Genomic DNA, 17,013 nt, shown 5'->3' on the forward strand with positions numbered 1-17,013 from the left:
CATGCTGTTCATGAGATTTGCCAAGGTTTGGACAGGAATCGCTTGCCATGCAGTGACAATAGCCTGCTGCAATTCACGCACAGAGGTCGGCTGCTGGTCCAAGTGGTCGATTTGACGCGTTAATTCTGCCCACAAGTTCTCTATCGGATTCATATCCGGGGACATGGCAGGCCACTCCATATGCTCTACACCACGGTCAGCAAGAAAGTGTTGGATCATGCGAGCACGATGAGGCTGTGCATTGTCATCTTGGAAGACAGTTTCCTCGAAAGGCTGCACGAGCAAATGGAAGCAATGTTTCTTCCAGAATGGCTCTGTACTTGAAGTGGTTCAGGTTTCCATTCAGAACAAGCAGGTTAGTTTTGCCCCCTGCATGAAAAGCAGCCCAAACGGTCACCCCACCACCTCCAGCTTGGACTCTTGGCACTATACAATCTTTGTTGTAGGCTTCATGCACTTGTCTGCGCACTCGGACGCGGCCATCTTGACGATAGACCAGAAATCTAAACTCGTCACTGAAGATCACGTGATTCCAGTGTCCTGGCTGCCATTGACGGTGCTCTCTGGCCCACTGCAATCGGCACTGGCGGTGTTGTCTGGTCAGGCGTGGCTTTCTCAGGGGACGCCTGGCACGATAGCCTGCTTGAACCAGTCGTTGGTTGACTAGCCTTCTGGATACAGGCACATTTGTCAGTTGCTGCCACTCAGCCCTAAGCCGATTAGCTGACTTGGTACGGCCATTGCGGACTAACCGGTGCAGCTGGCGATCATCCCTCCTTGTGGTTCTGCGGGGACATCCTGGCCTCGGTATTGGAGTAGGGACACCCCTCTGAGCATTTCGTTTCAGGATCTTTGACACCTGACCTTGAGTGATGCCATACTGCCGAGCAATAGCACGCTGTTTCATGCCGTAATTTCGTAAAGCCACCACTCCATGACAAACAGCATTGTCGAGTTGACGGAACATCTCCAGAGGAAGCGGCAATAACTTTTGGAGATGTGCAGCAGTTGTTTTCCACTAATACAGAACGCAACAACCCTTGTATACCCGACTGTGAAGCCAATCATCAAATGCACCTGTCCGTACATTTTGCCACGCCACCTGTGATATAATCCTGTTGTTGACTTCTTGCTGCGAGAGACAATCAGTGACATGGTTCTTTTAACAAATAAATCACCAAAGTGTAAAAGAAACTCACCAGATTGATATACTGAGTTAAGAAAGTAAACCCAAGGCAAGAAAAAAAAAATATTCCATAAGAAAATGCAGTCTGTTTAAAGCTCTTTCCAACCACTCACTCACTCACTCACTCACTGACTGACTGATATTAATGTACGATACCTTCCGGGTGTCATAGAAAGCTGAAATTTGGCGTGCCGATGGACATTGAAGCCAGGAAAAAAATCACAGAACAGTTGGAAAGCACCCGCAAATGCAAATTTACGTTTGAAAAAACTGTAAATGCGTCCATTAAAAAAATAACGATATCTCGCAGAAGGTTGTTGATGCTTGCCTGCAATCATAAAGCTTCTATTTATTATGTACCTACGTACTTATTGCTTACAGGGTGTAAGCATACCCCACGAGTACTTTATAAAGACAATGCATACTGGCACGTAGAGGTGACATGATAATGCTACATGGATACCGATCTCCGAATACTGTGGGGGCTCATCGATATGCATACAAATGTGGTAGTTTCTACCCCTTCCCTACCCCACACCCTCCCATTTACAAAGTTTACATTCTAACATGGTCTCCACAATTTGATACTTACCCTCTGCAAATTGTCAAAGATTAGACCAAACCAACTTTTGTCTCCAACGATGAAGCAGTCATATGTTGGGAATTCTATATTTTTAGTCTCGCCCCGAAGGGGATGCGCGACTATTGCAATGCCATTGTCTGCGTGTGTGCGTGTTTGTCCGTGTCTATATATTTTTGCTTTAAAAGTTGTTTTCTCTGCAACCATTTGTCCGACTGATGCCAAACTTTAAACGTAAGAGAGACGCCCCATGGATAATATTTTATTGCTAACTCTGACATCATAGGTCACATGTTGTGGCAGCCATATTAAATTAGAGGAAAAATTTGGACATCATTTTCTCTGAAACTGCTCAACAAAAAGAATTCAAACTTTGCAAATGTCATCAACTTTCTATGGGGTATATAGGGTGATAACGATGACATCATTGGTGAAGTGGTATTCCAGCCATTATTGGTTGATTTGAAATCATTATCTGAAACTTCATATATCTGATCTATGACTTTATGTGAGTGAAAAATTAAATTAATGACGTTCATAACCCATGCCAAAAACCTATGTGAAATAGTGTGCATAGATGATTTGGGTATTTGGGCCATGATAGCAGTGGGCTGTAATAGCATGTTCAGTTAACGATGGGATTTTTGTTCGAAATGAACGCAAAGGGTGAGACTGTGCTCTACGAGTGCTGTTCTATTTAAAAGCCGGCTGGACGTAATGATCTAGTAGGGGAGCCGGCTCGACGTAATTATCTAATGGGGGAGCCGGCTCGATGTAATGATCTCGTGGGGGAGCCGGCTGGACGTAATGATCTAGTGGGGGAGCTGGCTGGACGTAATGATCTCGTGGGGGAGCCCGCTGGACGTAATGATCTAGTGGGGAAGCCGACTCAACGTAATGATCGAGTGGGGGAGCCGGCTCGATATGATCTAGTGGGGGAGCTGGCTGGACGTAATGATCTAGTGGGGGAGCTGGCTGGACGTAATGATATAGTGGGGGAGCCCGCTGGACGTAATGATCTAGTGGGGAAGCCGACTCAACGTAATGATCGAGTGGGGGAGCCGGCTCGATATGATCTAGTGGGGGAGCCGGCTGGACGTAATGATCTAGTGGGGGAGCTGGCTGGACGTAATGATCTAGTGGGGAAGCCGACTCAACGTAATGATCTAGTGGGGGAGCCGGCTCGACGTAATGATCTGGTGGGGGAGCCGGCTCGACTTGATCTAGTGGGGGGGCTAGCTCGACGTAATGATCTAGTGGGGGAGCCGGCTGGACGTAATGATCATGTGGAGGAATTGGCTCGATTTAATGTTCCGGGTGTTACTTTTTGCTCGTGTGGCTGGCAGTGCTGACTTTCCTGCTCTGGTCGTGAAAGCGAGCGGTCTTGCTGCCGGTAAGGGGGTCACCGTAGCGAGCACCAAAGAGGAGGCATGTGAGGCCGTAATGCAGATCATGAAGGTGAGTCATCGCCATGCGGTGTTGCAATAATTGCTGTAATGTTGCAATTGTTTCTTAACGCTACAAGAAGCATGTTTTAATGGCTTTCCTTTTGAGTTGTGGCCTTTTGTGTTGTGCACCTGCCCCTTCCCACCGTAGGAGAAGCAATGTGGAGCAGCTGGCGACACCGTGGTTGTGGAAGAACTCCTTGAAGGGGAGGAAATATCTGTGCGTCGCTGATTTTGACTCCAAACAGATTTGTCAGCTCGATTAGGGAATGTGCATTCCTAGAGGGTGGAATGGGTTACAACTGCCAGGCCTAGTATCCTAGGTTTTTGGGTACCATAGGGTTTTGTAGTTGTGTAGTTTGTAAGCAAAGTTTCTTCTTGGTGAGGCATTGTTTTGTTTCACGCATTATTGTTCAGTATTAGCACTTCATGTCTTACCATAAAGCGTTGCAAATTATCCTTTCCTTTGATTGCCGACGGATTGACATGGGTTTATGGCACTTGTGTTGCTGCTGCCCAGTGTCTTTGCTTCACGGACGGTCACTCCATAGCCTGCATGCCTCCGGCTCAAGACCACAAACGGCTGTGCGATGGAGATCGAGGCCCGAACACCGGGGGCATGGGCGCTTACGCACCGACGCCGCAGGTCAGACCTCGATGCGGAGATGCTGGGGTGTAAAGAGTTGTTTCTATGTTGGCGTGTAAACGGTGGTTTACGTGTTTGTGGTGTAAACGGTGGTTGTGGTTTATATGTTGGGGGTGTAAACGGTGGTTTTTATGTTTGGGATGTAAACGGTGGTTTTTATGTTTGGGGTGTAAACGGTGGTTTTTATGTTTGGGGTGTAAACGGTGGTTTTTATGTTTGGGGTGTAAACGGTGGTTTTTATGTTTGGGGTGTAAACGGTGGTTTTTATGTTTGGGGTGTAAACGGTGGTTTTTATGTTTGGGGTGTAAACGGTGGTTTTTATGTTTGGGGTGTAAACGGTGGTTTTTATGTTTGGGGTGTAAACGGTGGTTTTTATGTTTGGGGTGTAAACGGTGGTTTTTATGTTTGGGGCGTAAACGGTGGTTTTTATGTTTGGTGTGTAAACGGTGGTTTTTATGTTTGGTGTGTAAACGGTGGTTTTTATGTTTGGTGTGTAAACGGTGGTTTTTATGTTTGGGGTGTAAACGGTGGTTTTTATGTTTGGGGTGTAAACGGTGGTTTTTATGTTTGGGGTGTAAAGGTGGTTTTTATGTTTGGGGTGTAAACGGTGGTTTTTATGTTTGGGGTGTAAACGGTGGTTTTTATGTTTGGGGTGTAAACGGTGGTTTTTATGTTTGGGGTGTAAACGGTGGTTTTTATGTTGGGGTGTAAACGGTGGTTTTTATGCTGGGGTGTAAACGGTGGTTTTTATGTTTGGGGCGTAAACGGTGGTTTTTATGTTTGGGGTGTAAACGGTGGTTTTTATGTTGGGGTGTAAACGGTGGTTTTTATGTTTGGGGTGTAAACGGTGGTTTTTATGTTTGGGGTGTAAACGGTGGTTTTTATGTTTGGGGTGTAAACGGTGGTTTTATGTTGGGGTGTAAACGGTGGTTTTTATGTTTGGGGTGTAAATGGTGGTTTTTATGTTTGGGGTGTAAACGGTGGTTTTTATGTTTGGGGTGTAAACGGTGGTTTTTATGTTTGGGGTGTAAACGGTGGTTTTTATGTTTGGGGTGTAAACGGTGGTTTTTATGTTTGGGGTGTAAACGGTGGTTTTTATGTTTGGGGTGTAAACGGTGGTTTTTATGTTTGGGGTGTAAGCGGTGGTTTTTATGTTTGGGGTGTAAATGGTGGTTTTTTATGTTGGGGTGTAAACGGTGGTTTTTATGTTTGGGGCGTAAACGGTGGTTTTTATGTTTGGGGTGTAAACGGTGGTTTTTATGTTGGGGTGTAAACGGTGGTTTTTATGTTTGGGGTGTAAACGGTGGTTTTTATGTTGGGGTGTAAACGGTGGTTTTTATGTTGGGGTGTTCACGGTGGTTTTTATGTTTGGGGCGTAAACGGTGGTTTTTATGTTGGGGTGTAAACGGTGGTTTTTATGTTTGGGGTGTAAACGGTGGTTTTTATGTTGGGGTGTTAACAGTGGTTTTTATGTTTGGGGCGTAAACGGTGGTTTTTATGTTGGGGTGTAAACGGTGGTTTTTATGTTTGGGGTGTAAACAGTGGTTTTTATGTTGGGGGTGTTAACGGTGGTTTTTATGTTTGGGGTGTAAACGGTGGTTTTTATGTTTCGGGTGTAAACGGTGGTTTTTATGTTTGGGGTGTAAACGGTGGTTTTTATGTTTGGGGTGTAAACGGTGGTTTTTATGTTTGGGGTGTAAACGGTGGTTTTTATGTTTGGGGTGTAAACGGTGGTTTTTATGTTTGGGGTGTAAACGGTGGTTTTTATGTTGGGGTGTGAACGGTGGTTTTTATGTTTGGGGCGTAAACGGTGGTTTTTATGTTTGGGGTGTAAACGGTGGTTTTTATGTTTGGGGTGTAAACGGTGGTTTTTATGTTGGGGTGTGAACGGTGGTTTTTATGTTTGGGGCGTAAACGGTGGTTTTTATGTTTGGGGTGTAAACGGTGGTTTTTATGTTTGGGGTGTAAACGGTGGTTTTTATGTTGGGGTGTGAACGGTGGTTTTTATGTTTGGGGCGTAAACGGTGGTTTCAATCGCAAAGTTTGAGATTACATGACTCTCTCCAAATCCAAGGTGAATGTACAACCCTCATGCCTCAATTGTCTCATCTGTGGAACTGACCCCCATGTCTATTGTCGCATGCCCCTCCCTCCAGTCTTTGAAAAGTGCTGCCCATTGTCATCTCCTGCTTTACCCGCCCCCACCCCTGATCTCTTTTCTTCTTGTGAATCCCTCACCCCTTCCACCACTTTACTTTCTGCCACTCTTGAGATCTTGGTCGTCCCTTTCTCCTTTTGAACTTTGAACGACCTGCGAACCTGCTGCCCTCTGTTGTTTAGGTCATCCATGAAAACAAACACACACACACACACACACACACACACACACACACACACACACACACACACACACACACACACACACAATAATAATAATAATGCATTTATTTTATATAGCGCTTTTCAGGAAGCCCAAAGACGCTTTGACAGAGTGCAAAACATAATGCATAGCAAAACATAAAAACAATTGCAAAAAAAGAAGAATCAATAGGGAAATATTCAAAGCACAAAGGAGGGAGAAGGAGAGGAGATAGTCAGGGGTTAGATGCTGTGGGTTAAATGTTGAATGCAGTGTTGAACAGGTGGGTCTTGAGTGATGTTTTGAATGTGGTGAGTGAGGAGGAGTCTCTGATGGTGTGAGGTAGCGAGTTCCAGAGGGTGGGAGCAGCGATGGAGAAGGCCCTGTCCCCCCAGGATCTAAATTTGGTCCGGATGGGGGGGGGGGGGGTCAGAAGGTTGGTACCAGCAGAGCGGAGGTTGCGGGTGGGAGTGTGTCTGGAGAGGAGGTCAGCCAGGTAGGATGGGGCCAGGTTATGGAGGGCTTTGTAGGTCAAGAGGAGGATTTTGTACTGGATTCTCTGGGAGATGGGGAGCCAGTGAAGCTTGTAAAGGACGGGGGTGATGTGGTCACGGGTCCGGGAATGGGTGAGTAGACGGGCAGCGGAGTTCTGAATGTATTGGAGTTTATTGGTGATTGTTGAGGGTGAACCATAAAGGAGGCTATTGCAGTAGTCCAGACGGGAAGTGATGAAGGCGTGGATGAGGGTTTCTGCAGCCACGGAGGAGAGGGATGGACGGAGACGGGCGATGTTTTTCAGGTGAAAGAAGGCTGTCTTTGTGATCTGTTTAGTGTATTTGTCGAAGGAGAGGGTTTGGTCAAAGATGATGCCAAGATTCCGGATGTGAGGGGAGGTGGATACTGGGAAACCGTCGATGTTGAGGGCAAAGTTATGGGTGGACTTGGTGAGCGTTTTTGGGCCAATGATGATTATTTCAGATTTATCACAGTTAAGTTTGAGGAAGTTGATTTGAAGCCAGGATTTTATTTCAGTGATGCAGTTTGTCAGGATAGAGTGGGTGGCGATGGAGATGGACTTGGTGGAGATGAAAAGCTGGATGTCATCGGCGAAGCAGTGGAATTGGAGACCATGACGGCGGATTAAGTGACCGAGGGGGGACAGGTAAAGGATGAAGAGGAGGGGGCCAAGAACTGAACCTTGGGGGACACCTTGGGGGAGGGGAGCAGTAGGGGATTTGCAGTTATTGATGGAGATGAACTGACGTCTGTCAGAGAGGTATGATTTAATCCAAGAGAGGGCAGTGCCGGTAATGTTAAAGGTGGTTTCAAGTCGGGTGAGGAGGATGGTGTGATCGATGGTGTCAAAGGCGGCGCTGAGGTCGAGGAGGATGAGAATGTTGAGGTTGCCAGCGTCAGAGGAGAGGAGAAGGTCGTTGGTGATTTTGAGGAGAGCAGTTTCAGTACTGTGGTTGGAGCGGAATCCGGATTGGAATGTTTCATACAGGTTATTGGCAGAGAGGTGATGTTTGAGTTGAGTGGCTACAGCGCGTTCCAAAACCTTTGACAGAAAGGGTAGGTTGGAGATGGGTCTGAAGTTATTTAGGGTGTCGGGGTTTAGTCCAGGTTTTTTCAGAATGGGGGTAACAGCAGCAATTTTGAGGGATGGTGGGACGATGCCTGTAGACAGGGAGGAGTTTATTGTTGCAATGATAAGTGGAGAGAGAGCAGGAAGGGAGGCCTTGACAAAGCTGGAGGGGATGGGGTCAAGAGTGCAGGTGGCAGTTTTCATTCCGATGAGGAGTTCAGAGAGGTCAGTAGGGGAGACTGGGGAGAATTGAGACAGGGGATGGCAGGATAAGGGGGGGGGCAGGTGGTTTGAGGGGGAGCGGGTGCGGCGGTGGTCAAGCTGTTGTAAATGTTTTCAATTTTGCGTTGGAAGAATGAAAGGAAGGAGATGCAGTTGTCTATTGTGAATGACTGGGTGGTGGTGTTCAGGGGGCTGAGGAGTTTGTTTATTGTAGAGAAGAGTGCTTTTGGGTTTCCGGAGCCAGAGTGGATAATTTGAGAGTAGTAGGCGGAGCGGGCGCGGGAGAGGGCATCTTTATATCAAGTTTTTTTGTTTTTTTTTTTCTATCAAGCTGCTCGTAAACGCGGTAGATGCTCCTGACCTTGAATTATTTATTTTGAAATGATGCACTCCTGACTGGTGGATGGAATGTGTCCAGGTTTCGGTGGATGTGCTGGTGAAAGTGGAGGACATTCTGCAGCGAACGGTTGATGGGATGTGTGCGGAAGGCTCGCCATATGTCGGTATGAATGATACAGGGCCCAAAAGCCTTGAACAGACTGCCAATTGCTGTTCAAATGTCTTTTCTCACAACCATGTGTCTCCATTGTCCCCAGGTGTGTTGTATGCTGGTATTATGCTCACCAAAGATGGTCCAAAGGTGCTCGAGTTCAATTGTCGGTTCGGAGACCCCGAGTGCCAGGTAATAAATGAGGTGGCCAAAAAGTGTTGACTGGCATTTATTGGCATGACATTCATTCATTGTAGGGAAGCTGTTAGGCCGACAGTGTTCTTTTGGTGTTGGGGATGTTGCCAGTTTACTAACACTACTGAACCAGAAATTTGAGACTCGTACTCGTACTATATACCGGCTCCGTTATTATTTCCTGCAGTTAACGTAGACGTCGACTCGCAGACCCCTCCTCTCCCTCCAACCCCCTCTCATTCCTAGACTCGACTGATGATAGAGTCTTCAATATTATCTCCCAGAGTTTGAGACCAACGACCTATTCTTCTCGCAAATGCTTGATCGGTTAGTGTTCCGATCTGAACTCCTGACTCATGCAGGGACGCAAGATCAAATTCCATATACAATGTGTGTTTGTGCATTATCTACGAATGTCCTTGTAATTCATGTAATAGTACACTGATGTCGTCTGTCTTTGTCCTGCATTTGACATGTGTACTCAACGTTTTGTGCGTACCCCCATGAGCCCAAAGTAACCCTAGCCTCTTGTTGCGTTTCATTCTCTCTCTTCTTTATTGTTCCCCTGAAGGATGTTGTACACTGTGATGCAACATCTTGTCTGTGAAGCACCAGGGCAACAGTTTATAGTAGGGTCGGGAATTCGACACAACACAGCTCAAGGTTGAGTATGCTCCCTCTGGGCTCTCCTTTCGGTCGAACGATCGACATATTGAGCGTCACCTCCAACCCTGTCTCATTTCCTCCCTGACTGTGTCCTCTTCCACCTCCACAATTATCTACCCTTTTCATATTGCTGGTTCAATCCATGAATCGTTGATCCATGTACATGATCCTGGTCTTCTGCAGGTGTTGCTGCCTTTGCTACGGAGCGACCTTTACACAGTACTGGATGCCGTAATAGCTGGCACATTGGCTACCACCACCCCAGAATGGTACACCGATCGCTCGGCCGTCGCCGTGGTGATGGCAAGTCGTGGCTACCCGGTGAAATGCGAGACTGGCTTTGAAATCATAGGTATAGCAAAAAAAAAAACACGAGATTGAGCTTTGATGACCTTTGGACCGTAACTCGCAGTTATTTGTGGGAGAAAAAAAATTTGTCTTTCTCTCGATATTATAGGCTTATCGGCAGCTATAGCTCTGGGCTGCCTGGTATTCCACGCGGGTACAGCGCAGCAGGGTACCCATACTGTCACTGCGGGAGGTCGTGTGCTAGCCGTGGTGGCCCTGAACGAGAATGTGCGTGGCGCGTTGGAACTCGCTACAGCTGGTGTCGCCTCGCTGAGCTTCGATGGTGCTGTGTGGCGTTCGGATATCGGGTGGCGTGCCATCGCTGCTTCCAACGCGGTCGAGGACGCTGCCGCTGGGGAAAAGAAAAGCCTTGTTGTGGAAGAGAAGGCCCTAGAAAGGTAGTCCTGGTAGTTCATGATCTTGCAATTGTTCCACAGTTGGTTTTCATGGTTTAACGTTCCTTTAGGTAGGATAGCGTGTTATCTGTGTGAACAAAGAACCCGTAATAGTGCATTATGATATGTCATGACGCTCGATTTTTGTGCCAAAAGTGATTTTTTGCAGTTTTGTCAACTTTGGGGGGTAAATTAACAGAAAAATTAGGGGTTGAATTTGTTCGCTAACTTTTGGGGTATTGGGGGCCCTTTAGGGGGGGGGGAGGGAACCCCCAAAAATTGCAAAATCTATATCTCGGCTCCTAGACATGCTAGCTTCATGATCTTGGTGTCTAGGATAGGGTTTCTGGGGGCGCCGAGTTCAATTATGATGCTTACAAGATGATCTGAGGTCAAGGTCCTAGGCTCAAGGTCACCACAGGGTCATAAATGACCCCAAAATGTAAAATCAGCCAAAATAACAACTATGTCATATAGTACCACTTCATGTGGGTTTTGTTGGGTGAGAAATTCAGTGGTGACATCTTTTTTTACATTCGAGGTCACGATCAGGTTATAAACTAGGTCATGGTCAATGTCATTTGGGTGGGTGAAAATGTGGCGAAAACAAAAAAATGTCACATCTCATGATATACCGTGCAACTACAAAACATTAGTTTTGACATGAATGCTGAGCAAGTACATATTATAATGCACCACATTCTTCATCTCATGACAGATCTATTTACACTTTGTTGAGTTACACTACGTCCAGTGTAATATAAGGTCTAATCGCACCAATATATAGGCCCTACTACACCAGTTTTACACCGCGTATGCATTAACTAAACAAATATCATCAATGTACCCATAATCAGCTATCAATTACAAAAATGGTACTTACAATTCCGATCCTTATACTTCTTCGTCCTCAATATCGAATTTCTCATGCCTGACGTTTTGACATCCTTGGTCATGGCACTTGCAAAGCGGCATGCAGGGGAGGTTGTTCTTCGCACAAGAACAGTTGCGTGCGCAGACAGATGATTTACAGCCACATTTGATCAGTTCTACTACCTCTTGTGGAGCAGGTAGTTCAAGACACCGTAGAGGGAAGATTGCACCATCTTTGATGACCCAACCGCAGTCTTCCAAACTAGGAAGTTGGGGATGTGTAGTGACATAGGCTTTGTTCACCATGCATACAAAGTTTGTCCGTTGAATATGAGGCAGCAATGTAGCTCGGGTGGGGGGCAGCATCTCAGACTCCATGTTTTTCGACCTGAAGAGCTCCCAACGAAGTTGGGGGAGTGTTTGTGGGCCATTGGCAGAGTAGACGCGGCACACAAAGTGTTCGAGAGGCTGCATCTCCTCAGGGAGTTTTCCGTCTATTAGTTCCGTCGATGAGAGAGGGCCATCTCCCAATCTCTGGAAGGCATCAATGACGGGATCATTGGGACCCAATTTGAAGTACTCTGTGATCCACCTCTTCTTTGTCACACCCACGAACTTACCACCCCAATCAGCGCCAGTGAAGTTGTGTATCCCAATGAGACCTTGACATTTCTTACGGCTGATGCTCCTCACTCTCTCCACCACATCGATCTTTCTGAACTTGTTGCCATTTCCTGTGTGAAATTCCAATGTGGTCAAAGTTCCCAAACGTCCATGCGCTGTGAGGTCAATGAGGAGGACCAACACATCAGTGTTGCAACAACAATATGTCTGAATTCACAATCCTTGATGCAGTGAAGAACATGAAGGGGGATCTGTGAGTCAGCCTCGTCGTGCTCATGGGTAAAGAAGTCCTCTTCAAGCCTGTGGGGTGCATTGATTTTGATATTGGTGTCATATGAGACGATAAGTCGCAGATCCTGTCCCTCAAACTCCCGTAGAAGTCCCTGGGCAAGAATCCTTGCAAGCTGACCTTTGGTCTTGGAGGAGGACAAGAGCTCCCGCAGAGGAACAGTCGTGATGCTCATTTCGTCATGGACCTCATATCCAGCGCTTCAAGCTTCGTCTGATGTAGCCCTCTTTGCCCTTGTCTTCTCTTTCAGACGGAGGGGAAGATATTGATCAAAGAGTACCCTGACTTCTTCGTAACCACCCTTATATGTACGCTTTTTAATGGTATTTATGAAGGCGTGCTTGAGGTGAATGATTTTCTTCATCCCTGGCGTTTTCTTCATCGCCTGCAGTACGGCCATTGCATCCAGGATATAAGTAGATGCTGTGGGATGCTGAACTGGATCTAGAGGGGGCGGTTGAGAGGGTTGCGCCTCAATGGCATGCATGAGGCTGGCCTTGTCAACTGGCAGGAGGAGTGTCCCATCAGGGGCAAACATAGAACGGGGCATCACTGACATCTCGTAGGTTCCAATTGTCTCCTCAAATGTCGAAAAGGATGGATGTCACGACTGAATTCCTCACCCAATAAAACCGATATAAAGTGGTACTATACGATATAATTCAGTTCTTTTCGCTAATTTTACCTTTTGGAGCCATTTATGACCCTGTGGTGACTTTGAGCCTATGACCTTGACCTCAGATCACCTCATAAACAACATGATTGAACTCGGCGCACCCAGAAACCCTATCCTAGACACCAAGATCATGAAGCTAGCATGTCTAGGAGCCGAGATATAGATTGTGCCCCCCCCTAAAAGGCCCCCCAAAATACGCGAAAAAATTCAACCCCTAATTTTCCTTTTAATTTACCCCCTAAAGTTGACAAAACTGCAAAAAAAATCACTTTTGGCACAAAAATCGAGCGCCAGCCCTTTTTCTTACATATCATAATGCACTAAGGAAACCGTGGTTGTTACAAGACTTGTGTTTATCACCCCGTTTTGTACAAGTGCTGATAAATACAAGTGTTGTCACTCAAACAACGAACACAAACTGAACGTTGGAAGTATTTTGTCCTTGAGGAAAGTATTTTTGTAACACTTTACCTTTCGGACAGTGGCCTCACGTACAAAGCTGCAGGAGTGGATATCGATGCTGGGAACGCAACTGTTGAGGCCTTCAAGCCATTTGCCACAGCCACCACCCGGCCAGGTCTGCTTGTTCAATCATTATCTCCACATTAAAAAAGGGGGGTGAGGGGGGGCGGAGAGGAGAGTGGGATATTGTAATTGACTCCGTCCATCATCCATCATGCTATCTCTGAAACATTTGTGCAGAAATTCACCAAACTTCGATTGTCATCACCACATGGCAAAGAGGTGTGAGAGCAGGGTCATTTTTGGCCCCGCCTTCCCCTGGGGCTATGGGGTGTGGTCAGAAGCTCAAATACCAAAAAATGCAATTATGAGCACATTGTTAAATATCTTTTCATGAGACTGTATATGCAATCAACATTGCATGAAATATGTTACGATTTTTTTCCCCCGGATTTGACCCCCTCTTGATGCCCCAGGAAGTGGGACCTTAGCATCACAGGGGTCAAAACGGAAGATTTTTTAACTCAAAAAAAAAAAAGTCATTGACGGATTCGGACAAAACATGGTGGACAGGTTGTGTGTGTGACTAGGACGAATTGATTCGATTTTGGTGTAGATCCAGATCTGAATCCGGATACTACAATATTTTAAGTGATTCTTCACCATTTGGAGATGGGGCCAAAAACTATAGCATGATATCTCAAAAGGTTGTGGATGGATTCGTACCAAACTTAGTGGATGGGTTGGATATGTGACGAGAACAAGCCGATTAGGTAGACTTCGGTTCAGGTCCAGATGCAGATCTGGCCTGTTGGTGGGATACAAAACATAATCTGTTCGGCCTGGCAGAGGTATGCACTCTACTGAGTGCCCTTCTAGTTGTCCCCTGTCCCGCCAACAAGGTCGGGATAGTCCAAAGGTGCGAGACCTTTTTTTTGTGAAACAGCCAGCTCGATGCCTCCACGGCGCAGCAGCTCCTGCTGCCACCATACCAAAATGGTAGTTTTGGTCACCTCTGATGCTGTGTCTGGGAGCACATTGTTCTGATGTAAACGTGGCAGCATCAAGCGAGTTATGGTGGTGCATTTGAAAAAGATTAAATGAAATACAATGCACGCTCTGGGTTCATGGCTCTTCTCCTGGATCATGTTGTGGACACAGTGCATGCTCTGCAGCCTTGCTCATGAAAAAGGAATCCTATATTCAATATCCTGTTACTTGTGTTGTTCCCTCCTTGCCCTACCTGTGGAGAAATATACACAAATCACGAGTCCTAGAAACGGTGGCTTGGTTGCTTTCCCCACCCGAGCACCTGGTCCATGATGCTGAGATCCCAAGTTAAAATCCCAAATACTGTGTTAGTTTGTCCTGTGTCTCCTAATGTCCTTGTTATTTGTGTAAACAAAGAAGAAAAAATAAAATAAACAAATATATATATATATATATATACTTGTCTCCTATTTATCCTGTTCAATGTGTGTATACAAGCTCCTCCATAAACCTTTGACCCAGTAGAAGATTATGACTTCGAAGGTGCTCTGTCGGCCGCATTGGACTAGATGGTCTTGCGTGAGGTGGTGGTTGGGGAGCGCTCTGCTAATCAACATTATCCTCTCTCTTCCATGTGGACCGGACTCGCAGGCTGCACGGCAGAGTTGGGTGGTTTTGGAGGCCTGTTTGACCTGCGGGCTGCAGGCTACAAAGACCCTATCCTGGTGGCTGGGACTGACGGCGTGGGGACCAAGCTCCTAGTAAGAGCATATGGGAGACTTTGGGTTTAAGTGTATTAACAGTTTAACAGTTCACCTACAAGTTGCACATTATTTTGGGGGTTATTTAAAGCCATTTTCAAAACCTAATGGGTCGGGACCTCTGTCAGGTTTATCTTCAAAAATAGACTTGTGTATGTGGGATGGAGTGCTTGGTAAATAATATTGCTTTACCTTTTTGTGCTCGATGCAGGTTGCTCAGGCGTGCGATCGACTCGAAGGCCTGGGCCAGGATTTGGTGGCGATGTGCGTCAACGATGTGATTACTCACGGTGCTGAACCTCTGTTCTTCCTCGACTACCTGGCCTGCGGACGGCTCGAGGAGGCGGTGGCTCGCCGCCTCATCGCCGGGGTAGCACGAGCCTGCCGGGACACCAAATGTGCACTCCTCGGTAGGACGTCGTGGCTACCTGCCGGTGCTTGGGCGGTGATATACCGCAGTAGCTCGGTACTGGCCTTCACCTGTGTTGTTTAGGGATGTTCATGACTTGACCTGTCAGACTCCACTGTTTGGAACAATTTATATCAAATTCCTGGCTTGTCGGTTTTGTAAAACTGAAAACCAGAAGCTTTGCCAAAATGAAATTGACAGTTAACAGGATTGTTTGTTTTCAAATTTAAAAAGGACATGCAGTTAAAAGGTAAAACTCATTTTTGTGAATGTCGCAGATTTCTCTCCACAATCAGCGGAGAACTTTCAGGAAGCAATCTCTACCTGCGGGATGCAAAGTACTGAAAATCAAGCGAAGAATCAGCACATACCAATTTTGATCTTAGCTATGACTCGGCCATGATGCAACTTGCCGTCCCGAGTGGGGGAGCCGGCTCAGGATGTTGGAACGACAATGTCACTGAACGTTTCCATATCCCTCCCCATGTTAAGGTGGTGAGACCGCAGAAATGCCGGGAGCTTACCTTCCACGCGGCTTTGATCTTGCGGGCTTTGCTGTCGGTGCAGTCGAGCGTGGGAGCACTTTGCCCCTATTGGCCGACATTAGGCCAGGCGATGCATTGGTGGGTGTGGCGTCATCTGGTCTTCACAGCAATGGCTTCAGTCTGGTGCGGCGTGTAGTTGAGAAGATTGGAGCGAACTATGGACACCCAGCACCGTTTGACAGTTCGCAAACCCTCGGTATGTTTCTTAAACTCTTCGTTTTCTAGTGTTAAAGTCCTATCAGAGTTTTGCAGTCATATCGGATTTTGCACAGGAGGGCCTAGAGGTTGGACGAGATTGAAGCAGGTTGCAAAAGTACATTAGCCAACTGGCTGCAGTGCAAGTCTACTGGTATTGCCATTTCGGAGAATATGTGGGGTTTTTTTTTTTACTCATTCTGTACTCCGCTGGTACAAGCAATCCCTTTTTCCTGTATCCTCTACGATCCAGGTGAAGCGCTGCTCATTCCGACACGACTCTATGGCCCTTCACTGCTTCCATTGCTCCGCTCTGGCCTGGTCAAAGCCATGGCCCACATCACCGGGGGTGGTTTGCCAGAAAACGTTGTCCGTGTTCTTCCCTCAAATCTCAGCGCCCATCTTGGTACTAATACACCACAACTGTTCACTCATTGCTTACTCCATTTGTCTCACCCTATGGCACACACACACCATTCTGCACCTGTGTTCATTTGTGTGTTTTTACTTTTTTAAATGAGAAAATAATCGCTTGCCTCTCGAGTGTCTTGACTCGCATATAGTGCCTTCAGGAAGTATTCGCACCCCTTGACGTTCTTATGCCTACGCCGACAGTCGCCAGAGGCATTATGTTTTCGGGTTGTCCGTCCGTATGGGCTAAACCTAGTTTTTCTCAGCAACCATATGTCCGATTGGGACGAAACTTTTAGGGTAGGAGTGACACCCATGCAGAATGTTTTTATGACAAGTGTGATGTCATAGGTCACGTGGTATGGCAGCCATCTTAGATTAAAAACATATAATTAAAAAATTATTTCTCAAACTGCTGAATGGAAAAATCTTAAACTTGGCACAATGTCAAGTATTCCCAATGGGGAAAAAAGCATGATAATAATGACATAGGTGAATTGGTATACCAGCCAAAAATGTTTTAATCGAATTCCTTATCCTAAAAATCTGAAATTGCATGCACATGACCAATGACCCATTTGTATTGAAATATTAAATTTGTGACATCATAGGTCACATGGTTTGGCAGCCATATTGGATTTAAGAAAAATATTAAATAATT

At 46.3% G+C, this 17,013-nt stretch overlaps 1 protein-coding gene across 4 annotated transcripts in view; it reads left to right on the plus strand.

The window, feature by feature from the left end:
• Window positions 1-17,013, plus strand: part of GART (phosphoribosylglycinamide formyltransferase, phosphoribosylglycinamide synthetase, phosphoribosylaminoimidazole synthetase) — a 31,145-nt gene that overhangs the window by 7,685 nt on the left and 6,447 nt on the right. For all 4 annotated transcript variants that reach the window (XM_068135395.2, XM_068135400.2, XM_068135399.2 and 1 more), the window contains exons 5-16: window positions 3,113-3,224; window positions 3,363-3,431; window positions 3,732-3,857; window positions 8,442-8,526; window positions 8,620-8,705; window positions 9,558-9,726; window positions 9,832-10,120; window positions 13,062-13,156; window positions 14,683-14,792; window positions 15,004-15,202; window positions 15,694-15,942; window positions 16,195-16,347. In XM_068135395.2, coding sequence (XP_067991496.2) covers window positions 3,113-3,224; window positions 3,363-3,431; window positions 3,732-3,857; window positions 8,442-8,526; window positions 8,620-8,705; window positions 9,558-9,726; window positions 9,832-10,120; window positions 13,062-13,156; window positions 14,683-14,792; window positions 15,004-15,202; window positions 15,694-15,942; window positions 16,195-16,347 — 1,742 coding nt within the window. The remainder of the gene's footprint in view (window positions 1-3,112; window positions 3,225-3,362; window positions 3,432-3,731; window positions 3,858-8,441; window positions 8,527-8,619; window positions 8,706-9,557; window positions 9,727-9,831; window positions 10,121-13,061; window positions 13,157-14,682; window positions 14,793-15,003; window positions 15,203-15,693; window positions 15,943-16,194; window positions 16,348-17,013) is intronic.

The sequence above is a fragment of the Myxine glutinosa genome, chromosome 14 (genome assembly GCF_964187855.1).
Source record: "Myxine glutinosa chromosome 14, kmMyxGlut1.1, whole genome shotgun sequence".
NCBI classification, from domain to species: Eukaryota; Metazoa; Chordata; class Myxini; order Myxiniformes; family Myxinidae; genus Myxine; species Myxine glutinosa.